Source organism: Mauremys mutica, chromosome 6, assembly GCF_020497125.1.
Source record: "Mauremys mutica isolate MM-2020 ecotype Southern chromosome 6, ASM2049712v1, whole genome shotgun sequence".
Classification (NCBI taxonomy): domain Eukaryota; kingdom Metazoa; phylum Chordata; order Testudines; family Geoemydidae; genus Mauremys; species Mauremys mutica.
In genome coordinates, this window is record NC_059077.1 from 59,105,269 (window position 1) to 59,131,351 (window position 26,083).

The 26,083-nt window shown below is 40.3% G+C and overlaps 2 protein-coding genes across 2 annotated transcripts in view; one reads left to right on the forward strand and one right to left on the reverse strand.

Moving 5' to 3' along the window:
- Window positions 1-1,164: 1,164 nt before the first annotated feature.
- On the reverse strand, window positions 1,165-25,046 carry RIOK2 (RIO kinase 2). Its single transcript, XM_045021245.1, has 10 exons — window positions 24,482-25,046; window positions 22,929-23,067; window positions 20,819-20,935; window positions 19,241-19,416; window positions 16,289-16,377; window positions 14,156-14,347; window positions 13,468-13,560; window positions 11,546-12,076; window positions 10,116-10,212; window positions 1,165-1,395 (listed from the first exon to the last, which is right to left on the reverse strand). Exons 1-10 carry the CDS (start codon window positions 24,644-24,646, stop codon window positions 1,234-1,236), a joined length of 1,761 nt encoding a protein of 586 aa, XP_044877180.1. The 5' UTR covers window positions 24,647-25,046; the 3' UTR covers window positions 1,165-1,233.
- Window positions 24,903-26,083, forward strand: part of LOC123372784 — a 166,736-nt gene continuing 165,555 nt past the window's right edge. Inside the window, exon 1 of the mRNA XM_045021246.1 lies at window positions 24,903-25,005. The gene's annotated coding sequence lies outside the window, so the exon portion shown is untranslated. The remainder of the gene's footprint in view (window positions 25,006-26,083) is intronic.

A 26,083-nucleotide genomic window follows, 5' to 3' on the forward strand; every position in this document is an offset into this window, starting at 1 on the left:
GCTCAGAGGTAGGCAAAGGCAGCAGGTCCAAACCCCTTTGCCGATGATGAGTCGCTGATACTGCTGTCTGCCCCAGTGAACAAGGGCTAGATGGAGACTGGGCAGTAGCCAATACTGAGGCAAAGTGGGAATAGTGGGGTGGGGGTTCCCCTGGGAGGGGGAGACCTAGTTAAAGGGGCACTGGGGCCAGTAGCTGGAAGGCGGATCACTGGCCTGCAGAAGGCGCTCTGGGCTGGCAGTGAGCCAATTCCCAAGGACAACCAGCAGGAGGTGCCGCAGGGGTGAGTCTGGCCTGTCTACAGCCCCGCAAAGCTACATTGCTCAGGGTTTAGTGTGAGCCCCAGCAAGTCTAATGCTGGCCTTGGTTGGCAGGGTCCCTGAAGCCTGCTCATGGACTCCCAGGAGGCCCCCAAGTCCCTGCTTGAGAACCACTGGCTTAAAGGATGAAGAGGTTTATGTTTGCACAAGGTTTTCAAAATGCATGAGCAAATTAGGTGCTGAAAGTTATGGTAATGTTCTTTGATATATAGCTTCCAGAATCATCTGCAACAGGCTATCTGGTAAATTACTAGATGTACAAGAGCTGTATTTATTGGCAACTGAACAGGCAAATTCAGAGTCTGAGTGCCTGCCAGACCTATGCAACATCATTTTTATTACTTGTCTTTCTGGGCAAGATTTATATAAGAAGGCTTGGAGTGAGTAAAATAAATGAGTTACTAGGTGCAAAGCTCTCATTAATTATGGGCTTATTCTTTGTACAGGTATAAAACCCAAATTCTTGCTAAGGGTGTAAACTACTTTGTTTCTGACTGTCTTCAGGTGCACATGATACAGATTCTTCAAAGACCTCTGCTTATAAATCAGGTGGGTAGCATATCTGGGATGTGTTGAATAACTTTGGTTGTCAATTTCTTGTCATTGCAAACATGTTTTAAGAAGAAATACTTCATGGACAATTTTCAGACTAAACATCCACACTAAAATGTGCCTATAAGAGATACTGTAGGTCATTATTCCAGTTTAATTATCTTAACTGAGTCCCTAATTTAAAAATTAGGTACAATCCTAGGTTTTACAGTTTCAAACTACAAAACAAAAGGACAAGGTTACAATAGCAAGAATGAAATTTATTGACTATAGATATAAACATTGCTTTTTCTGGAAATTGAAAGTATGTAATTTATGCATCATGGATAAAAATACTAATACTCCATTGGAAGTTATAATGCATTAGCCCCAGAAACTAGCAGCATCCAAACTTGACTTAATATTGAACATATTTTCTCGACGCTGTTTGGTATAAACATTTGCCTCTCCTTTCTGTAACCGTCGTCTCAGAGCAGCTTTCTGCTGTTGAGTCAGTTGACGTTTTATCTTCTGTTTCACCAGTTCCTAAAAATAAACACAACCGCATGCATCAGTATTGTTTGATTGACATATAACGTTTTAGGGCATACTAGTTTATATTTACACAGTGCTTTCCCATCCGAAAGTGCTTTATGCACAGATAAAAAAAAAAGGTGAAGTTTGGTGCCTGGAGACTTGTGCCTTTTTAAATGAAAAAAGTTACCTTGTAAGTCCTTGGTACTTGTTATTTGCCTTGTGGCTATATTTTCTGGCACCATTTATTTATTTATTTTATTTTTTAAAAAAGTACTGTCTGCAGAAGTGATTTGAAATTCTTCCTTCAGTTGTTCCCCTGCAAAGAGGCAATATACCTAACATATTTTAGGGTATATGCTCTTACAAAGACCCACAAGGCAGGGACTATGTCATCTTTTGTGTCTTGCGCAGCCTCAAACACAGATGGTCACTTGAACAGGAACAGTAACTGCCATTTACATAAACAGGCAGTAGTTTTCTAGTGCTTTCATACATACCATCCACAATTATTTATTCATGCTAGGTCCTACTTGCCATCATTATGGCAATAGCTACACATAAAAAAAAAATCAAACCACAGCTTAGTAGATTTTGGCTGCCGATTGCTCTGTAGTGGCAGGGCCGCCCAGAGGATTCCGGGGGCCCGGGGTCTTCGGCGGCGGGGGGCCCTTCTGTTCCTGAACCTGCCGCCGAAGTGCCCCAAGACCCGCGGCGGGGCCCCCCCGCCGCCGAATTACCGCCGAAGCGGGACCCGCCGCTGAAGTGCAGCCTGGTCTTCGGCGGTAATTCGGCGGGGGGGTCCCCGCCGCGGGTCTTTGGGGCACTTCGGCGGCGGGTCCCGGAACGGAAGGGGCCCCCCGCCGCCGAAGACCGGGCTGCGCTTCAGCGGCGGGTCCCACTTCCCCCCCGCCCCGGCTCCAGCCCCAGCCTCTTACCCCCGGCTCCCTCCTCACCCGGAGTCTCAGCGCCTCGCCGGAACAGCCGCAGCGTGTGGCCGGCGGGGCCTGAGCTCCGTCCCGCTCTGATCCGCGTGGTGAGGGGGCGGGGCTGGGAGCTCCACGCCGAGCGGAGGGAGCTCAGCCTGGAGCTCCCAGCCCCGCCCGCTGACCACGTGGCTCTGAGCGGGGCGGGGCTCAGAGGCCCCGGCGGAGACTTGGCGCTTGATGCGCTGAGGCTCCAGGAGAGGGGCGGAGGCGGGAGCCTCAGCTGTTCTCTTGGGGGCCCCTGCGGAGCGCGGGGCCCGGGGCAAATTGCCCCCTTTGCCCCCCCCCTCTGGGCGGCCCTGTGTAGTGGAGAACATGCACAATTCAATTAACTCATTTCACTTAATTCCTCAGAATGAACTAACTAGAAAGGGACCTAGATCTGATTAAGGGGATTAATACAGTTAACTGATATTGGGAGAATAGTTAAAGTTGCAATATTTGAAAAATCATGCCTGAGCAAGTAACTGATGGATATTTTAGCAGTATATTGTAGCCTCTTCTCCTTTGACACATCATAATGCATCTTCCTCCTTACCCAATTTGACAAAAAACACAGCTGTGGCTGCTTCTGTTGGGATAACTTGCAGGAGGCAAGCTTCATACATCTCATCAAAACAAAAACAACAATCTTTCATAAAAACAAAACAACCTCCCATATTAGCCTAAACTTCAGTGAAAGGCAGGCATGAACTAAGGATAAACCATGTACCTAGGCATAGGGCTAAAAGACTGACCAGTTGAAAACAAAAAAAACAAAGGGCAGGTCTATACTACCCCTTATGTTGATATAACTTATGTCACTCACTGGTGTGAAAAAGCCACCCAGGAGTGACAAAGTTATCCTATGCGCTGTCCACACTAGTGCTATGTCAGTGTGGAATGCTCTCTCGCCAACATACAGCCTCTTCACCAGATGTGCTGCAGCTGCGCCAATGTAACACTTCTCATGTAGACTAACCTCAAAACAAAATCCCCACAGCAACTCAAGTAGTACAGAAGTTGAGGTCCCAAAAGCACCATCAACCTGATTGGGTTGCACATGTGGTATGTTCTGTTCCTGTTAAATGTGTAACTGAATAACTATTTTTATTGTAAAATATACTCCATAAAATGCATAGTTTAAAATGTAGCTGAGTTAGTGTTACTGTAACTTTAGTTTTTGCATTTCCTAATTTAGGGCCGTTATGACACTATATAAGAGAGCAATTAAGGTAAAAGAGTGAGACCGCATTGTGGCTTGAGAGAGAAAACAGCCTCGTTGGATCACTTCTTACCCGGCCTGTGCATGTGGGTGGGGAATGTCACAGCCTTGTCTTTCATCCTCTTAACATGCAAGCCAGCAGAAATGAGCTAGCACATAGAAGTAAGCTGCTACTGCTACAGGACTGGCACAAAATTACTTCCATTGTGATTTTTCACTGTTCAATCCAAAAATTGCATTTATTTCATTTAACCAAATTATTTTATAAACCGAGAACAGCCTGCAGTTGAAGCCCAACTTTTTCAACCTCAGCATTATATAAAAGAATGCAAGGGCTCTTCTACAAAGAAGCTCTACATGGGGGGGGGGAGGTGTGGAGAAAACAAAGCATTGGCGGGGGGGGGGGGGGGAGAACAAACCCTCTCATACTTTCTACCCTCAGCACTGACCACAAAATTAGTTGGTCCACCTAGCCCAGCATCCTGTCTTTTGACTGTGGCCGGTGCCAGATACTTCAGAGGGAATGAACAGACAAGGGCGATTTATTGAGTGGATCCATTCCCCGTCATGTAGTCCCACCTTCTGGCAGTCAGAGGTTAACAGACAGCCAGGGTTGCATCCCTGACCATCTAATAACCATTGATGGACCTATCCTTCATGAACTCAAATTTTTTTTTACCACAGTTATACTTTTGGCCTTAACAATGTTCCAAGGCAACAAGTCCCATAAGTTGACTGTGTGTTGTGTGAAGATGTACTTCCTTTTATTTGTTTTAAACCTGCTATTAATTTCAATAGGTAACCTCTGGTTCTTGTGTTATTTAAAGGGGTAAACAACATCTCTTTATTCACTTTCTCCACACCATTCATGATTTACAGACCTTGATCATATCCCCTTAGTCTCTTTTCCACACTGAACAGCAACTTTTTAATTTCTCTTCATATGGAAGCTGTTCCATACCCCAATCATTTTTGTTAGGGGGTCTCTGTAATTTTTCCAATTTTAATGCACTTTTTTTTTCAGAAGTGACCAGAACTGCAAGCAGGACTCAAGGTATGGGCAAACAATCGATTTATATAATGGCATTATGATAGTTTCCTGTCTTATTATCTATCCATTCTGAATAGTTCCTAACACTGTTAGCTTTTTTGATTGCTGATGCACATTGAGTTGGTGTTTTCAGAAAACTAATCACAATGATGCCAAGATGTTTTTTCTTGAGTGGTAACAGCTAAGTTAGATGCTATAATTTTGTATCGTCGGGATTGTTTTCCAATGCGCATTACATCTGCCATTTTGTTGCCCATCATCCAGTTTTGTGCAATCCCTTTGTAACTCTTCTATAGCACAAGAGAGATTTGCCAGGGTAGCTTGTGTGCAGGAAATGAACTTCAGAAGACACCCCCTTCTCAACCCAACCCTTACATGCTAAGTGCCCCTTATTTCCCTAGTTATTTAGGGCACTCCGCCTCAAGATATTTTTTTGGGGGGAGGGGAAAGCTGCAGTTCACATTCAAAAAATTTTAAATAAAAATAGGGACAATTGTTTTTAGTTATTGTTTCTCCTCACACTTGCTTATTTTTTTCTTTGTTTGTGCAAACAATTCCATTTAACATTTTGTAGCTTGGAGAAATTTGAAAGTAAACTTCTCCCCCTTGTGGTTCAAAATAGTACAGAGTTTTTTCTGGCAACATGTACACAACAACTGGAGAACTTTTGCAGCGTTAACACAAAAAGAAGCAAAAGAACATCAAATTTTAAAAAGTGGATTACTCATGAAATCTATTTACTGTCATACAGTGACATCAAACATTTTCCACTAAATATAGAGAGTCTCCTCTTGCAGGTCAATGTTGAAATGAGTAATTACGCCTGATGTGAGCTACCCAGGTCCATGGAAACTTTTCTCTTGTTGGTTTATAAGTACCAACATCCAACAAGAAGCAGCAAAGAGTCCTATGGCACCTTAAAGACTAACAGATGTATCGGAGAATAAGCTTTTGTGGGTGAATGCCCACTTTGTCAGATGTACCCATGAAAGCTTATGCACCAATATATCTGTTAGTCTTTAAGGTGCCACAAGCTTGCTTCTTGCTTGCATATATAAACCTGCCCCTGGAAATTTCCACCACTTGCATCTGAAGAAGTGGGTATTCACCCACGAAAGCTCATGCTGCAAAACGTCTGTTAGTCTATAAGGTGCCACAGGATTCTTTGTTGCTTTTACAGATCCAGACTAACACGGCTACCCCTCTGATACAGGACTCTTTGCTGCTTTTTACAGATCCAGACTAACATGTCTACCCCTCTGATACTTAGCATCCAACAAATGAATTGTAACATCACATCTACTTCTCCTGCCTCTTCTCAATACCAGCTTCTTATAAAATTGGTTCTTGAACTAAGCATAATGAAACAGAACTGCAGCTTCAGTTCGTAAATGGAAATACCTGGTCAGATACATTTCTGCTACCATATCCAATACTACTGAGATGCTACTTCTTTGAATATTAACCTTCCACAGTCTCCTCTGACAAAAACCAGAAAATATGACAAAGGTCCACCAATTCCTATTATGCAGCAATTGCAAGAAGTTAGTAACACGGGATATGCAAACCTGATCCTAACAACTCATACTTAAGTGATCCGGGCAGATGGGAAATAGGGGACCCTACCACCCTCCCAGACCCTACCACAAGTGAAAAATTCTCAGACTGAAGTGCATATACCGGCCTATGTGCTCTGAGCAAGTAAATCTCAGTCTTTTCATCATACTCATGCTATGGGTGGATGACTAGGTTGAGTGCATTGGACTGAATAGATCAAAGCTTTATTATTTTAAAATTTTGCAAAATCCAGTTTTCCTCTGGTGGCTCATTTTGAATAAATCTTTAGTCAAGTTTGTGAGAGTACAGTAAGATGCCCCCAGTCTCCACATCAAAGTAATTAAATGTTTTAGCCTAAAATAGCTTGGATTTTCTATAGCTGATCAATTTAGTATCTTTTCTGGACATTCTTCAATATGTGTGTGTATATATTATATACTGTACTGTTTATATAGCCTATTTTAACATAGCTACAAAACCCACACAGAGCACTCTTATTATTCCATGGATACAACTCATCTGGGCCTGTTGATTTATTAGAGTTCCTGCTTTTGCAAGCACAATGCTAATGTACTTCCATTAAGACATGTAGCTTATTTGGAAAGCCACAACCCTATTAAGGTCGCTGCTGCCACCAAGTGGTTTTTCAATCTCAAATCTGTAATTTCTTCTGTCTGGATTCAGTAGTGCCTCCCTCTTTTTGGAATCCTACCTGCAAGATTGCATTCATTTCTAAGAATTTAAAGACTGTGCCTGTAGTGTTGTCAGCCCATCCCTTAGCTGCCTGTTAGCACATGGTTCTAATCCTGAAGTTCCTTCTAGCACTGACAATAGGATTTCAATAAAAAGGTGACACTTCTTACTCCAGGCTACTATTATGCATATAAATAAATTCATTCTTAATCCTTTTAAGTTCTGGAAAATACTTTTTGGCTAGAATTACTCAAATACACCCAACACACAAAATTAATCCATCATATACATAGATAGATAAAATATACTAAAAAAAATAAACAGGTGAATGCTCTGGAAATAATACAACCACTTGAAAGCATCAGTTAATAGGAGGAAAAAAATCACTATTATAATGTTCTTCAAACAAGTGAAGTCCTTCATACACAAACTACAATCTATCAAGAATGAAAAGGCCTACCAAAATAATTATGATAGTCATATACTGGTTGTTAAACAAAACATTCCTAGAATATGTGCCCTTATTATGTGATATAAAATACTCTGCAACAATCATCTGGACATTCTGATTCATGAAATATGCCATGTTTGGATAAGGGTACATTTCTAAAAGTGTGCAGAGATAATCTGCAGAGTTTGTTTCCTATTCCTATTTGCAAATGAAACCATCTCACCTGGTTTACAAAGGAAAGCATCTACAGCTATAAACAGATTTTTTTTAACCCATAGTAAGGTTATTTTACTAGTGAGGTGTTCAGTAGAAATTACTGAATTATTTCTTCATTTGGTGCAGCAGAAGGTATGTTAACTTGTACAGAGTATTAGCCATCCTTTCCTTCAGGGAGCTTTCTAAAATGAGCTTGCATTTATTTAAAGTATGACACAAGGAGCCAGCATAGCTATTTTTAGTTGGGGGGGGGGGGGGAGGTGTTTGAGGTATTAAATACAGCTATAAAAATTCTCTCATTCTTCAGAGTGTCAAATTTACACTACTGAAGTGGTTTAATGCTAAAGTTTTAGGGAAAGGTGCTGAAGAAATTTCTAGGAAGAGAGGAGGTGGGTAGGTCATCGACTTATTTTAAATGTACTTCTCACTTTACTTCCCAAACCATTTTTTTTTTTTTTAAAGTCTGACAAGCAATAGAAGGGAACAAACTGACTATGTTAGATAGTGGACTACCAACATATAGATTTGTGGTTGCTTACCTGTAAGAGTTCATATTATTCCTGGGGGAATTCTGCGCATCTGCAGACATGCAGAAATCTTCTGTGCCACATAATTTCGTATTTTCCCACATAAAATGCATTTTGCCCAATAAGTGCTGCAGTTCTGCCTTTTGCCCACCAGAGGCCGCTGTGGCACCAGAACACCAGTTGCATGAACGCAGATGGCTGTTCTAGTGCCACAATGGCCTCTGGCAGGGGGGCAAAAGGCAGAACTGCAGCACTTCTGGGGCAGAATGCATTTTCTGCAGGGAAAAAAATTCTATGCCCAATGCTGCAGAATTGACCCAAGGAGTAGAAGTTCATCATAGCACCCTGTCTGCGGAGCCAGGTTCGGACAGAGTGGAGCACACAGGGCTGTTGGGGGGGTGGGAAGGGTGGTCCACAGACCGGGGTTCAGAATGGCCAGTGGCAGAGACAGACTTAGGCATGGACTCAGGAGCTAGTGGGGTGACAATGTTGAGCATGGAGATGGGGGATGCAGAGACCCATGGGGATGAAGAGTCTGGGGACAGGGGCAGATGTGCTTGACCTAAGGGGAGAGACTTGGGGTCAGCCAGGGGCTGCATGGGAGAGGCTTCCCAACCCTCCAACAACGCCCCCTTCCCTCCTCCCTAAAAAAACCCAACCCTTTCCCACCCACCTCCAGGTTCACTCCTTCCCTCCTACTTAGCTCCTCCGTTACCCCGACTCCCCCAAGCCTTTGCACTACTTCTGACAGGGGCAGGAAATCCAGTTCTGTACTGTAATTTAAATGAATTACTCAAAGTTCTATATTAATATGCCTATAAGGAATCTATTAGACAAAAAAACCACCACCCACAATCTTTTTTTTGGGGTCTGTATTGTTACAGACGTACTCGCTGACAGATATTTTGCAATAAAGTACCAAAATAATTGAAACTTGCATGATTATATTGTTATTTTGACAAATCAAATAAGCATACTTATGCAGAATTTTCAAATACTGTGTGCACAATTTTTAATTTTTGGCACAGAATTCCCCCAGGAGTATCATATACTGGAGCTGAACTTAAGTTGTCGGACATCTAACTGGCAGCTGCAACCAAAGCTGAGCACAGCCTGGTGGCAAACAAATCTTTGGGAACTATTGGAGATCTAATCATTACCTTTTTTTGGGGCGGGGGGGGGGGAGGGAGGGAAGAGAAGAAGGGTTAACATGATTACTTAAAATGGTATTAGCCGGCCCTGTTTTCTCCTTCTTTCCCTGGAAAGAGCCATTATTCATTCCAGGTACATGTCACACTTCAAATTCAAAAGTTTAATAGGGGGATTAGAAAGTACACAGTGTGCAGGCAATGCCATTTCATACATAAGCTATAAAAAAGCCTGCTGGCACTCGGAATGGGTGGCAACCTTCATCCCAGAGAGTGAACACACCATCTTTGATGCTCTTGATCTCCACTGGCTGAGACTGCAAATTTAGGAGTATGCTGCCAAGACAACATTAAAAAAAATATACAAATAAGGCCTATAAGTTGTCTGGCACAAGTGAACATACACAATCTAAAAATCCTCTCTGCTGAAAAATGTATGATGATAGAAGAAACAAGTCTACAAGAGCACCATGCTTTCTCCTTAGATCACAAGGTTGCTAGAGGCAAAAAGAAAAAAAGCACAACTGCTCTTTTGAATTCTGAAGAGCACAATTCCTCTTTAAATAGCAGATATGGTTAAAGTTACATCAATCAAGGAAATATGAAACAATTCACACACTTTGGAGCTAAGGTTTCAGGCTTTCTGAAGTTTCTGAAGACAAAATTGCTTTAGTTTACCTTCATTTTAAATTTTAAGGTTTTTTTTTTAAACAAAAAACTTAGATTCTGGAACACAATTCCATGATCATGGAATCACAGAAGACACCAGAATCCGATAACGCTAATTTGGACTGACCCACAAGTTACAGTTGGAAGACAGTTTTAATAACAAAACATTGACATCTTACAATTTTAAAAATCTACAGAGGTAAACTAGAAAGCATGTATACATTAGTTACCTGAGGAATTGTTGAACAGCTCCTAAAACTGCCAGTGGAGGTGGTACTTAAGGTTCTCATTCTGTGTTCATTGATGTGAATCATACTTTCTTCGTCTCTACAATATATAAATTGGATTTTTATTTAATCTGGCAAAAAGACAAGACAAATATCCTTTGGCTACAATCCACCATATTCTAATAATTTTTATCGATACAGTCTAAAAATTTCCAACACAATGTAATATTTGCATAACAAGGAAAATTTACATTTTGCAATATTAACTTGACTTCAGCGTGACAGGTGTTTTATAACCTCTAAAGATTTTCAGATCTGATTTGTAACATGATGCAATGACCAACATTAAATGCCAGAAATGTTCTAAAAAACTAAGTGACAGTGATATTTTATATTTATGCTCAGTAAATGATCTTCATTTCAAATTTGCTAAGTTTACATGTAAAAAAATAAACAAGCCAAATAAAAACCAAAACCAAGCGGACTTGCTTCTTGTATCACTGTATTGGCTTTGCAATGCCAACAGTACTAAAACTTGTCTGTCAGCAAAGTAAACCAATATGACATGTAGCAGAATGATGTTTTCACTACAACACTACTTCCATTCCCTACATGCCAAAGAAAAAACCCTAACAAACCATGATGGCAACATTTCCTAACTTAAAAAGTGACATGCGATATCTAAGTTTCTAATTCCCTCGCTAGTAAAGCGCATTACATAAGTTAAATATTAAGTTTTCCTGATGCCTATGCCATGCTGTCCAGACAACAAATCATTTAATTCAAAACTGACTGGGTGGGCTGTGGATGGGAAGAGGAAATGGGGCTACTGATTTGGTGTACTCATTCTATTACATGCACCCGTCTGCCCATCTCTAGGGGCTAGGATAGAGATAATTATGATCTCTAAACAGGAAAGGCAAGGAACTGATAGCCAGAACAACAAATAGCTAAGTTATTATGATTGGATCTCAGGGGGTTTGTGCTCCTCAGCTAACTAGAATAATCGCACTTCAAGAAACGGTGTTTAAATTACAAACTGCACCATACAAATAATTGTGGAGTAGTATTTTAACACAAAACCCTTTTTCATTGGTATAAACAGTTTAAATATTTATTCAATAGAAAAGTGTACACTAGCTATAGAAGGTAAGTGGAACTAAACTCAGACACTCAAGTCTAGTTATTACATTTTGTACTCTGGGGCAAGACAACTGATCTGTCACACTAGAAAGCACAAATGTAATACTAATCAATAGGTTACCTAACATCTGGTCAAAAGGAAAGTAGCGTATGTTCACTCTAAGATTAGAAATATATTTTCAATTTAAGCAGCTGAACAGCAGTGCATGCTGAACTACTTGAAAGAAGTTCATTTACTGAAAAGGGGAAAAAAATGGAAGCCTTCCAAAACAGTCAATATGAATCTATACCTGAAAGGCCTGAATTCTCTGTTTAATGTTGACAAGTCAACCAGATCAGGGCATTCATCTTCATACTCTTTGTCAGCAGGGTCTTCTCCTTGACCTATATGATCTTCAATTTTGGTGGTATTTTCAGTTCTCTTTTCATCCCCAGAAAAATCAATTGCAGAACTCTCTGCATTATTACTGGCTTTCCCTGCAATTATTTGCCCTTCAACTTGTTCTAGAGCATGGCTGAACTCAGTCATATCTAAACTTTCTGCTTTTTTACTACTGTCAGCTATATCAACTTCTTTACTGCTATTCACCAAAACTTTAGAGGATTTGCTTTCAGCGTCATCTTCCAATTCATCTGTGAAATTTTTGTTTTCTTCTGTGGTATACAAATTTACTTTCCCATCGAAATCATCTACAAGTGGTGTAAAAACTGTTTTATAATCTTCCTCATCAGGACCTGCTGGGTAAAGCAGTTCATCATCCTCCCGCATTTCTTTTGTGTAGCCACTGGCGGCAATCTCTACGTCAAGAGAGCACTCTCTCCTGGAGAAGATAAAAAGACTGAAGCATAAATAAATTGTTTCCCCTCAACATATTAGATCAATTTAGTAATTCTTTTTTTTTAAGAAATGACTACCAATGTGCACTATCATTAAACTTCCAGAGTTAAGGGACTATCAAAGGTATATAATTCTGCTACCCTTACACATGCTGAGTAGAACCTTACATAAATAAGAGTCTCACTGAACTTAATATGAGTACAAGTGACAGAATATGGCCGACAAAAGTACAATGTCATTTGTGTAAGAAGTTACCACATGCTCAGATGATGATTTCAGCATTTACAGCTATATGACTGAACAATGTCCGTACGTTTCTGCTGAAGTGTAATTATAATTTAACGTAGAGTTAAGTATATTACACTATATTACATAATCTAGAAGCACTAATTCTGCACTTATCAAAAAGTTATATATTTTGCATGTTCTGGTTAAAATGTGGTTCCCTTCTGAAAAGTGACTGAAAAAGAACCTGCTAGGGTTTATTATTTCAATATCGCCTAGATCAAATGTACTCACAATGGTTTTGTTTTAACTTTCAAAAAAGGACATGAAATTTGAAAAAGCAAATTTCCATTTGAAAACTTTGGAACTTAGAAAACAACTCTGCCTTGCCCATCATCAGCAGTACAGAGACCAACAGCTCACTCTTTCATAGCAGCGTTGTTCAAAGTGGAATAAAAATGTACTTTGAAGTAAACTGGTATGACAGAGTATAGGCAATGAACTGATCTGTTGAATAACAGGTGTCATTTTTATACAGTAGTTTTTCAAAACAGAACTATATTTCAGTGATTTTTCATTATCTGAGGCCTGAAAAATGTGTTCTTTAGAAAAGCAGTGACCATGATTTACTAACTTTCTTGAAAAACCTCTACTCCAAATGAATCCACATAAAGGAATGCCCCACAAGTGCAATAATTGGGTTGAGGGGTAAGAAAAATACTGTTCTGTATTATTGTGGCATCTCTTAGCAATGTGTCCTGGAGGACCATTTGGATCAGGTCTTGGAAGAGCCCTCTTCCGAGCTACAAGAACACAGGCATTACTGGTTTCCTGATGGTAGTAAAATGGGGGTAAAGTTTCAAGATGTCACCTACAATGATTTTGGTTGGACTGAGCACTGACATTTCTGATATTAAGAATAAAGAAAATTCTATATTAAAATGAAAAGGAAAAAGTAAAGAGCTGCAAGGGTGTCCCCCCAGTTCTCCAGCAAAAGACTTCATGGAGGCCATTAAACAAACAGCATACAACTGAAAACCAGTTGTGAACATTTTGGCCAGTGTTCTCATAATATAAAACTCGTACAGAGAGCACTCTGTCATATTTACTGATGAATAAGACGACCCCTAATCAAGTTACATTTCTCACCTGATATCCTGGAAGGTTGGGAAAAGTTCACTTTCATAGCTGAAACGCTTCTTAAAAAAGTCTCTAATACATTTAACATCTCTGTCAAAATACCTGGAAAAATAAAGGATTGTTTTACACAGAATTAAAGTTGAGAGTGACAAGCATTTTGGTACACTTCTAAACATCTCAAGTTGTACTTCATATCTGTTACTGTCATAGCTTCAATAGCTTCTGTGTATTAATCCTTCCACATAAGCACATCTTAAATTTCTTCTGAATTTTAGAAAATGAGGTATTCTTCCAGCTTTGTCAAACGTCATTTTCTATTAGCCAGATTTGTTCTGGAAAGGAAATCCCTGTTGTCTTTTTTTCCACTTTACTAAACAGTGATTAAGCTACCACATAGCTGAAAAAACAGAAAACCCAAAAGACACAAAAATGAACCACACAGTATCAATTGAAGTTTGACCTGGCTTCCTGAGAACATTTGCAAGAACCAATCATATGTCCACTCTAAATTTTGACATTTATATCTGTGGATAAATAAAACTGAGTATATTTTTGTGGCACTATTCATTGTACGAGATGACATTGCTAGAAGACCGTTAAGAGTGTATACATAAGAATGAATAATCAGTGCTAACAAATTACAATAATCTGAAATGGCCAAACTGATTTTGAAAATGCCGTAAGACTGAATATATACCATTCAGCATTTGGATGAGATGTTGACACCATCTGTGGGAAATCAATCATGGTAACCTGGTCCTTGCTGTCCAATAAGAGATTGAATTCATTGAAATCTCCGTGAATCAAACCATGGTTGGCAAGTTTTACAATTAGTTCCATTAACTCACTATACACAGATGCAGGATCTTCTATTTGATGCACTTGGCACCTAAAAACATAAAAAAAAACCCTCTAAACTATTAAGGGTGTAAGAAAATGAAAAGTTAAAGCAAAAACCACAACTCCATTGCAAAATAAACCCCACCCATCTTCACATTTGGCACTCTTTGGCTGACTTCTTATGAGACCTAAGAATAACTGAGTATGGAAAATAACGTTTTTTTTTTTATATCCCTTATAGTATTTTCTCCAGAGCAGAATTGCAAAATAATGATGGAGAAGGGTGGTGAAGCTTGTAGTACTGATCTCATGCATTACCTGTTGTGGAATTAAAGATAAAACTTCCATCTGTAGCACCTTACACCGCACTAAATTCACTTCATAAAATGGTGGGGGGGGGGGGGGGACGGGCTGAGGAGTGCTGAAAATCTGAAAGGAATTTTCTTTTAATTACTATTCAATTAATTTAAATTTTGATTCTTTTTTGATTAAACAGCTCACTTCAGATGCCTACCTTATGTTAGAACAGGGGTTGGCAACTTTTCAGAAGTGGTGTGCCGAGTCTTCATTTATTCACTCTAACTTAAGGTTTTGCGTGCCAGTAATACATTTTAACCTTTTTAGAAGGTCTCTTTCTATAAGTCTATAACATATAACTAAACTATTGTTGTATGTAAAGTAAATAAGTTTTTTAAAATGTTTAAGAAGCTTCATTTAAAATTAAATTAAAATGCAGAGACTCCCCCAGACTGATGGCCAGGACCCAGTCACTGTGAGTGTCACTGAAAATCAGCTCACATGCTGCCTTCGGCACACGTGCCATAGGTTGCCTACCCGTGTTAGAATGTGACCTGGTTTGTTCTAAAACTACAGTTGATTTACTTTAGATACTAGGATACGTATAAAGGTCGTATTGGACTATATCCACTACCAAATTGGCTTTATGCATTTAGCTATGCAAATAAATCAAATCAACTTTTCAAATCTAAACTTTAAAAATATTTTAATGTTTTAAAAATAATTTTGTCAGATAGTGCAAAATGACTTAATTAAACACAACATGACTGCTCCTGACTGAAGATTACCTACCTCCAGCACTATTGTTGTAACACAAAAATCTGTATGTAAAAAAGAAAAGATTTCTTTCTGAATTTGAAAGTGGTGAGTAGTAACTTAAGAGTCAATTACAAGAACAAAGGAGCATGAACTGAAGCCAAGGTAAGACCACAGAGTAACATGAATGACACTTTTCACAGTATGCAGTTGTCACAGAGAGTAAGCTGCCCTGTTACAGTCTTTGGTGAACTGCATAAACAAATTGTTTGAAGGGGGGAAAAAAAAAAATCAGGTGTAACTGATAAAACAAGAAGAAATGACCCTAAAGAGACTTCATAGTCGTTAGTAATTCTATAGTGTCCAATATCAAATTGACATGCAGTTTCAGTGGGACTTACTAAAATACTTAAAGCTGCAATCATTAAAAAAGCTGGATGATGAGAAATACTTCTTGCTTTGTATCAAATTTTGCACTTCTGAATCTCTTCATCTGGGTAGTGGCATTACTTGTGATACTTGCCAGCACTGTTCGACCACTGTTTGAGGTTTTTAAACATGTTACCAATCTGTTTTAATTCCTTTTTACTGGATAAAGGAACAGTACACTTCTTTGTATGGGGAAGGAAGAAAGGAGCGGAGCATAACTGGAATTCCCCTCCCAACTAACCTGGATTCGAAGGGTGCTCTGTTACTATAGTCAGGCTGGGCTACAGAGTATCAATTGACTCCATGGAGAATGGTGGGCCACTGTTAGCTCCTATCTGACTTAAAAAGCACAGTCATTGTCTCATGCATAAATATTCAGCTATCATTTTTACCTATACTACTGAATCAGAGTGCCTCTGAGCAAGGACCTCAATTAAGATTTCCAAAATCATAGTTACTGTATTCAATTTAGTCTTAAATGGGAGTTCGTGTTTCAATTAATACTTACAGAGGGTAACCACTAATAAGTTCCATAACTACTGCATGTCTATTGTAGTCAAATGGTTTTGGAACAGGAAATTTTCGATCATGCAAAGCCTGGAAAGAGACAATGTGTTGGAAGGTTAGTGCTACTGGATACCAAGGCAAATAAGCAAGTTCTCATATATTATTAAATTGTAAACTCTTAGTGGCAGAGCATATGTATTCCTATTGATGTACAGCACCTAGCATGTTTTGGGCAGCACCATAATACAACTTAGAACAAAAAGATTAATGTGTCCCATAAACTATTTTGGCATCAAATAATTGAGTAAAATGATTTATAGATCATAAGGCCACAAGGTACCACTGTGATCATCTAGTTTGACCTCCTGTATAAACACAGGCTATAGGACTTCCCTGAATTAATTCCTGTTTGAACTAGGGCATCTCTTTCGGAAAATATACATTCTTGATTTTAAAATTTCCAGTGAGGGAGAATCCACCAAAACCATTGGTGAATTATTGCAGTGGATAATTTATTCTCATCATTAAAAATTTGTGCATTATTTCCAGTCTGAATTTGTCTAGCTTCAACTTCCAGCCATTGGATCATGTTATACCTTTCTCTGCTAGATTAAAGAGCCCACAATCAAATATTTGTTCCCTATCTAGATACTAATAGACTCATCAAGTCACCCCTTAACCGTCTCTTTGTTAGAGTCAAATAGCTCAATATATTTAGCTTATCACTATAAGATACTTTCCAATCCTTTAATTGTTCTTATGGCTCTTCTCTGAACCCTGCTCCAATTACTCAACGTTCTTCTTGAATAGAATATTATTTATTTAAATATTTTAAATACGTTTTCAACTATACTGGCTGCAGGTACAACACAGAATACAAAGTGTACAATGCACACTTTATATTTATTTTGAATAACAAATATTTGCACTGTAAAAAACAAAAAATAGTATTTTTCAATTCACCATTCCAGCTCCTTGCTCCTGAACTCCTGGCTTGATTTGGACTTCAGACTCTGATCTTTGGTATTGACCCTGGCCTGGATCTGACTACAAACTCCATGGCTACTCCTAGCTTCAGGTTTGCCCCTGCTCTGACCCTGACTACCCTTGTTAGAATCTTGACAATCTGAGGTGGTGTTTGCAAAAATAGCAGTTAAAAATTTCTGCAAGAAATGTGATTCAGCTCAGCTGAGTGACCAACAACAAACTCAGAACACTGTTTCTTTTATCACAAACTCATTCATAAATCCAGCCAAAAATGCAGAGATCTGTTGTTTAGAACAAACTAACTTAAATGATTGTATCTTTAAGCACTGCTGGATAAATTCCAGTGTATTTTGAGAACATATTAAAATATACTGTTATCGTTGCATTCTTGCCTTCAGATGCAGTTAAGTTTTATAACACAGAATTCTGTCATCCCACTAATCAAATTCCCCCTGTTGAGAGCCATACTGCTTACTAGTCACACTGGAGAAACAATACACAAAAAAGAAATAACTATTATTCCTTCGTTGGTTTTAAGGCCTACTCTCAAGTGACTAAGTGCTTTTTTTCAATTAGACAAGAAAAAAAATCACAATAATCAAATAAATCTGTCAGAGTACAGCACAAAGATTCTACTGTATATTCAATTTAATTCCAACAGTCATTAAATTCTAGAAAACTGCACTCAACTATACACTGCAGCAACTTAGGCAGAGGACATAACATTAATGGGATATTGCTACATTCAACTAGGAAATGAAAATAAAGGCAAGGGACTATATAAACAGACACCAAATGACTGCAGAGTTGTGCTGGGATGTGGGGGGCGGGGGAGGGGGAAGGGAAGAGAGAGAGAGAGAACTGGAATTCCCTAGCTGCTGGAGATGAAGATGAAGGCAAGTCTTCCCACTTTTAGAACAACATGGCTACTTAGGAAGGTATTTCTTTGCATTTCTAAAACATGCTCAAAGATTAATATAAATGGAAGTAGCTGGCTTACCACCACATTAAGGTATTATGTCAAGGATTCTCAAACGGGGGTCACGAGGTTATTACATGAGGGGGTCATGAGCTGTCAGCCTCCACCCCAACCCCACTTTGCCTCTAGCATTTATAATGGTGTTAAATATATAAAAAATGTTCTTAATTTATGTGTGGGGGGGAGGGGGTCGCACGCCGAGGATTGCTATGTGAAAGGGGTTGCCAGTACAAAAGTTTGAGAACCACTGTATTATGTGATAAATAACATGTAAAGTTGCCCTATGGTTAAAGAGAATTTTATGTATAAAAAAAATCATGAGATCCATATTAAATTCTTATGTGGAACACCATGTTTCAGAAGCCAGACTATTTTGCTATAGCTTCACTGCCTCTGTCAAATCTTGTATATTAAAGTAGTACACATTAGGGATTCCATGTACGATACACACCCTGCAACTTTAAATCTGGGGTTGGAAACATGTATACAAATCCTGTTTATATTGCAAATGTGAATTACATAAGAGGGGATCTGAAAAGCACCTTGCATCATCACCATTTCCACTGTATTACAGCACTGATGACTAATGCTGCGAGTCTTTCATGGAGGTCACGGATTCTGTGACTCTCCAGGACCTACATGACTTCCGCAGCCATGGGTGTGACTGACCCCAGGGCCTCCTGAACAGCTGAGGCGGCTCCAGGGCCAGCCACACTGGCTGCTGTTAGGGCCACCCCCCTGGAGTAGCGGGGGTGCGCCACCCCACCCCCTGCCCCCAGAGCAGCAGCTGTGGGAGACACCCCACCCAGCACCTACATTTTCCCAGATGTATTTATATAGCACAAGTCAGACAGGTAAGAGGCCGTGACTTTTTGTTTATTGCCTGTGACCTCTCCATGACTTTTACTAAAAATACCCATGATTAAATGGTAGCCTTACCGATGACACATTTTGGACATGAACAGTTACATTTATGATTTAAAATACCTTCATGTAGGCAAATTCTTTCATGGCAGCCAGGCGGGACAAATAAAGCCATGACATTTTGTGTCTGTGCTTATGGTAGTCACGTTTGTTTTTTAGATTACGAAAGGAGGTTCTCCCAAGCCTATGCAACTTTAATGCAAGCTGTTGCTCCTCTTCATTTGCAACAATATAAATATCTGTAAAACATAAGAAATAATTACATTTATCTGAGAGAATGTGCCAAACAGACAAAACATTTGTGAAGTGACTAACTTTCCATGCCACTTTTTGCTTGATTACTACTTATACGATTGCAAAAAGCAAACATATTGCAGAAGAATCAGCAAAATTACCAATGACAGCACACCACCTGTATATTTGAAAAATGAATGTTCTATTAGTCCTAAAGTTCCTCAAAAAGCTCCCTAATTCATTAGTTTTTATTTTGGTATGACCTGTGACAACTGTCAGTGTGATAATGAGCAGTTGACACTACTGTCTGTTTCTGCTTCTTACTCCCAAGCTTTGTAAACAGTCCTTCTTGACATAACAAGACACTGGCACAATACAACAGCTCCAGATGAAGGGATAAATTACAGTGGCTAAGGAACTTTCTGAGGTCTGTCTTCAACAAGGAAGTTAGGTATTTGTGTACATGCCCAAAAGTGCTCCTAATGTAGCACAAACGTTTCCAGTACTGTTGGGAACATACTTCAATAATGGGAACAAGTTTCAATAATGCTTCTAGTTGCTCTGATTCACTGTGCACCAGGAAAACCGGACACTGCACCTACAGAGATGTACTTGGTCCTTACAAGTCAGTCCTGCAATGCTTTCCTCATCCTTCAGTGACAGTTCTATGCTAAGTCATCTAACAACACACCTCACAACCTCACTGCATTCCATCAAGGCTAAGTGCAACCAAGGTAGTACAAGGCTAATTTACTGTGCCATAGTATCCCATCTCAGCTGAGAACTGCTGAAGCTGCCCCATTTTACTCAAAATAGGGTGCTAAGTTTGAATACACTGAATTGTTTGCAAATGTTTGCATGCTTAGATCTAGTGTCTGTCCTTAGTATAGAAGGAATTCTGAAAAACAGATATCCTAGTCACATGCAATTTTTCTTTATTAATACATAACAAAAGAATAGAAAGAACACTATATAGAAGGAGCACTGTATCAAAATGAAGGGTGAAATCATAGCTCCACTGAAGTCAAAGGCAAAATTCCCATTGACTTCAATGTGTTCAGAATTTCACCTGTTTCTCAAAGTTCTTCACAAGATCTTTAAACAGTTCAAATAAATAAAAATTTATCAAAAGTAATACAAATGCCATCTAACTATCATTTCAAATGACTACTCAAATATTAGGAAGAGTGGCCAAAGTGAAGGGAAAATTCTAGTCATTCAAGTAAAGAAAAATTCAAATTTTGCTGATGGCATTGCATGGCATTTCAAACAGAATGACAATGTAGTTCAAGTTTCTGATAAATTAGTGAACTATTTAGCCAGATGAAACTTTACTGGATTACTTGTGACAAGTCCAATATTCAATATAACAGCTACATTTGTTTAAAAAAATATTTTTAAAATTACCTGATTCTTTGCCAACACCCATTTGGTTTCCAACAGAGTTGACAACTTGTCGAGATGATAGAGTTTTCAAGGCAAGATAATCATACCCTCCGTTAGTTAATCGGTAGCCCTGGACAGCTGAAAAATATAAGAGAGAAAATTGCGTGAAACGTTATGCACACACCACCATTAGAATCTTTCTTTTTTAAGCCATGTTACGGTAGTGTGTGAAAAGTCTCAACTTTAACTGCTCCATTCTAGTTAAGTAAAATTTCCTAAAATGTTCACTCTGAGATGCCAGCTAAATGAAACCAGTGGAGAACAATGCACTCACATGAAGATATTGGGGTGGCTGACGGGAAGGAAGCAAAAATGGTGAGAAAGAAAAAAGGGAATGAAGGGTGATAACTAAAGAGAGGGTGACAGTAAAGAATACAGGGTGAAGGATTCCAGGACTTTCTTACACATAATGAAGTGATGGCAAATTTTATATTTTTGTAGTATGAATAGGGGATGTCAAGAAAAAAATGCTTTGTTAATTGCTTACATATCCGCATGAGAATTATGGATTTACAATATATAAGAGAATGAGATAACTGCTACAAAAGACAGGATTTCCTTTGAACCTGGATAAACATTTGCTGATTGTATTGTTAAAAATACTCAGTGTTTAATGTTTTATGTGCAGCAAACAGCTAATATAAAAAAAAATCATCTCCTTCAAATTTTTGATAGCTTTGCACTGTAAAAACACAAGTACAGAAAGTTATGAACATATACAGAGGGTTTGTTATTGTCACTGAAAAACCAAAGATCAGTTGCTCCAGAGAACTCATGGAAAGATCAATCAGTACTTATGTAACTCGCATAACTTGGTGAAATTGTTGGCAGATTGGACTCTTGTTATAGAGATGCAGTCAAACTACTTCACCAGATCTGTGTTAAGGTTTTTAAAAAGACTATGAATGCTAATTTTTCCAAAAGGAACATACTCTAATATTTCCACATCAATTCTTTTTTGACACATTAATTTTAAATTTCTTTAAAAAAAAACCCAAAATCCTAAAGATTCAGAATTCTATTTATCAAAACCAAAAGCTTTCTCAGATACATCAAGCATTAGAAATAATCATCACACATCAATATATTTCATTCTTATTATGGTAGGTCCTAATCCTACAAGACTTACACACATGCTTAAATTTATGCATTCTGAATTACCCTACTTAAATTGAGGGGTCTACTGATAGTGTGTAACGATAAGCATGTGCATAATTTTTTTTGCAGGATTGGGACATTACTGTTCTGTATATATTTAGTGCTCTGAATTTTCTGAATAATATTAGTATTATGCAGGCATCTTAGCAGCCCCATCATAAAATTGTGCCGAGATTTGCACTTAAATTAGACTGAAACCTGACATTATACATCCTGTAGATTGAATTAATGTCTGGTCTACATCTAAAAGTTTTACCTATGTAACAATTTCTGTTATGGATTTGATTTTTTTTTTTTTAACCAGAATAGTTATACTGGTAAAAGCTCTAGTGTGGATGCATTTATACTGGTATAAAGAAAACATGTCAGTATAGTTATTCTCTTTCCAGTATGGAAAAGCCAGAGTTAAAACAGTATAATCCCCTTTGTGCTTCTATCACGTCTATTGGTATAGTTAAAAAGTCTACAACTTTTCAGTGTAGACAAGACTTCACTCTCCTCCTATGGCAAAACCTCTCTTAGCCATGATTGGCAGTCCCCAGGCTAGGGGTTCTCAAACTTCATTGTCACCGCACTGACAACAAAAATTACTATATGACCCAAGGAGGGGGGGACCAAAGCCTGAGCCCGCCCAATCGCTGCCACCCTGGGGTTTTGCATTTCAATGTAATTGTGAAGAAATAAATGTGTGCACATTGGATGACTATACTAGAATGGACAGGGAGTTTATTGTGGAGTTGCTCAGTCTAAGCATGTTTGGGCATTATGTTTAGGTAACAAGGCATTTGAACAGATGCAAATGTTGTCTTCGCTGATAATTTCTCTGATTTTTAACAATTGCATTGACAGAAAGTTGCTCAAGTGCATTTCAAGTCAAAAGTAACTATGATTTTCATGGGGGATTCATACTCACTTTTAGTTCGTTCATAAGCTAGGAGTTTGTGTTTCACTAACTCTCTCAGAATTTTGTTACATCCTCCATGTTTCAGGCTGGCTATGGAGGCAATCAAGCTAGCAGGGACTATTTCATGATTCTTCATACCCATTTCCACCTGAAATAATAAATGAAAGACATACATGAACCCTCCAATTAGACAATGAAATAACAGTTCCCTACATCAAGCCTAAACTTACTTTCCATACATACATTGACACAAACATATTGTACTGCACAAAGTTTCTTTAATTTAACTCAGTCTTTACATTTGTTTGCTTGACTAGCAGTATTGACAGAGTTGTTTGAAAAGAAAATCTATAATGCAAATGGAGAATCTCTTGTTTAGGGAATGTAACATAAAGCCTCTAATATATGTAAGGCTTGAGAAGTTTAACAGAAACCTACTGTCCTAGCCAGAAAAACTATGAACGAAAGGCCAATATGAGGGATGTATAGATAGATGGCAGGACAAAAGGAGCGCTGGATTTCCCAGTAGGATAATCCCTATGGGATCATGACCTAAGTTCTAAACCTTTCTGTTGCTTACTTGGTACAGCAAATAATATGTTAAATGCCAGGCTTCCTGTAAGCTTCAATGTCCTGCTCCTGTTGGGAAATCAGAGCAGTAGTCAAGAGTTACCTTGAAGCTACAGAACTTACAGGTCAGCAAAATTGCTTTATTTCTCACACACTACAATGATGGGTGCAATATAAAGATTCAGACAGATAGATCTGTGTTACATTTTTTTGGAAGATTTCCCACTGTTCTACTACCACTTCAACTGTACAGATGGTAACACTAGTAAGAGTGCCAGAGTAGATAAGACATAGATGGTCACTGGCATTTTGAGCACATGTGTAGACCTGCTCTAAAAGGATTAGATTATGCAGTGGTTAGAGCATCAGTAGCCACCAGGAGCCATGTCTACTTTAGCATGCCCACTATTACTATCACAGGTAGAGCTGAAATGATGGGAAATTTTTATGGGGAAAAAGCCTAATGTTGACACTCCCATACTTCAGTAAGTGACTGGAAATCCAGCTCTGCTTAACCAGGTAATGAGTGCCTTTCATCGGAAACAATCCCAAAGCCTTTAAGTTGCTTCAAAGACCGAATCACAGCTGCACTTGGGATGGAACATAGCAGCGGCAGCAGCACCACCACACAACAATGTACATCCGGATATTAACAGTGTAGCCAACCAAACCCTTTACAACACTGCCTGTCTGGCACAGCCGGGGGAATCCAATTAGCAGCAAGTAGTTACACGAGCTTGAATTTAACCCCCCCCCCGAACTCACTGGTCGCCAGGGGCGACGTCTGAGCGGAGCCAGGGCACCTCACTCCCGTGCCACCCTAGGTGAGCAGTGACTAGCGCCACGCTCTGAACTTCCATCGCTACCGACAGCCCCAGCCTCAGCTCCTGCAGAGACCCGGCCTCCCCGCCAAGCCCCGACCCTGCCGCGCTCTCCCTCCCGCGGCCCCGCCCGGCCCGGCCCGGCCAGCCCCGCCCCGGGTGCCTCCTTACCGCCGTCAGGGCTCTGAAGTGGTCGCGGGAGAGGTAGCGGAGCATCACCACGTTCAGCCGGCCCATGGTCTCGCCCTGCTCCCCCCGACAGACGAGTGGTACTTGCCGGGGCCACAAGGAGCCGAGTCCCGGAACCCCGTGTCCCAGTTCTGCCGCTGTCCGCATGCGCGACCGCTGGGACGCGCAGAAGGTGGCGTTACTTCCGGCAACCCGTGCATCTCAGGTCCTAGTAGCTGCATAAACATTGATATTCCTGATCGGTTATATGTCCGCGTAGCCTCGCGACAGATCCATCGTAGAATACCCGTTCTCTAGGGTTGCTTTCATGGGGCCAGGCTGAATTAACTGACTACCCTTTCGCTCTGGGTTGTTTTACCATGAGCCGTATATGTATCTGCCAGGATCGGCTGCCTAGGAGAAGCGTCCTTCTGCGAGACACAGAGCAGCACGTTTCCCGAAGCAGAGGCTCTGTCCCAGCGCCTGCCCACTGCGCGGGCGATGAGCTCCAGAGGCCGCCCCCAAGGGTAACTTACAAAGTGACAATGCAACTGCGCCTGCGCCACCAGGGGAGTGTGCGGCTACTGCGTCTGAGCGCTGCGTTTCGAGGGCCGAGCGGGCGGGCGGGGGCCCCGTGGGCTATCGCGCGTGGGGTGGAGCGTGAGGGCCGGACGCTACATTTCCAAGTGCGCATGCGCGACGGGGCTCCGAGGCGGGCCGACGGGCAAGGAACTGGGTGCGGAGCGGATCCGTCCAGCCCTGTCCCCGGGGCGCCAGCGTCTCCCGGGCCGGGTAGCGGGGCCGCCGCGCCGAACTGTGGGTGTCGCTCCGCGGCCCGCGCCGACCCTGGTCTCCGTGTTATCCGAGCCCGTCTCAGAGACGTGGTTGCCCTGAAGCAGCGTCCGTCTGCACCGCGCCTGGCCCGTGCCGGGGTTGCCAGAAACTACCTCTCAGCTCAGGATTGCTGAGCTAGTGATTGATGCCAACAAACTCCCCGTTTGCAGCAGCAGCTTTCCCTGCGTGGGCATGCGTGTGACTTGCCTCCATAAAAACAACAACAAATGTGCTTTTAACTTAAACTTTACTTATACTTTATAAAATTTATTAGTGTGCCTTGGGTCGAGATACCATTTGAATTGATTAAATGAGCCATTTCCCCATCTAGTCAGCCAACAGAGGAGCATCCAGGCAGTCCTGCTCCGTAGGACGGTTACAAATCTTGCAGGTGAATTTCTGCAATAATTGCTGTTTTAGTTGAAAGTTCCTACAGTGCTTCCCCCTCCACTGCAAGCCATATTTCACACACACAAAACAGGCTTTCTAACGTCTGTTTTGTTTTCATGCTAGTTGCAGTACTGAAAGTTCTTTTCGCAGTGCCATTTGAAATAAGTAGAGTCAACGTGGTCAGGGCAAGCTGTGCAACGTAATCAAATCACCTGTCTTCTGCAGCGTCCATACCATCAAACACTTGAAAGCAGAAAGATGATTAGTCACTTGTATTATTCCACCTTTTGTTTGCTGAGTTGCACCATTCCTTCTCAGTGCAGTATTTCTTGACATGACATGATATGGCACTGCTGTGCAAGGCCAGTGATTGGGCTTTTA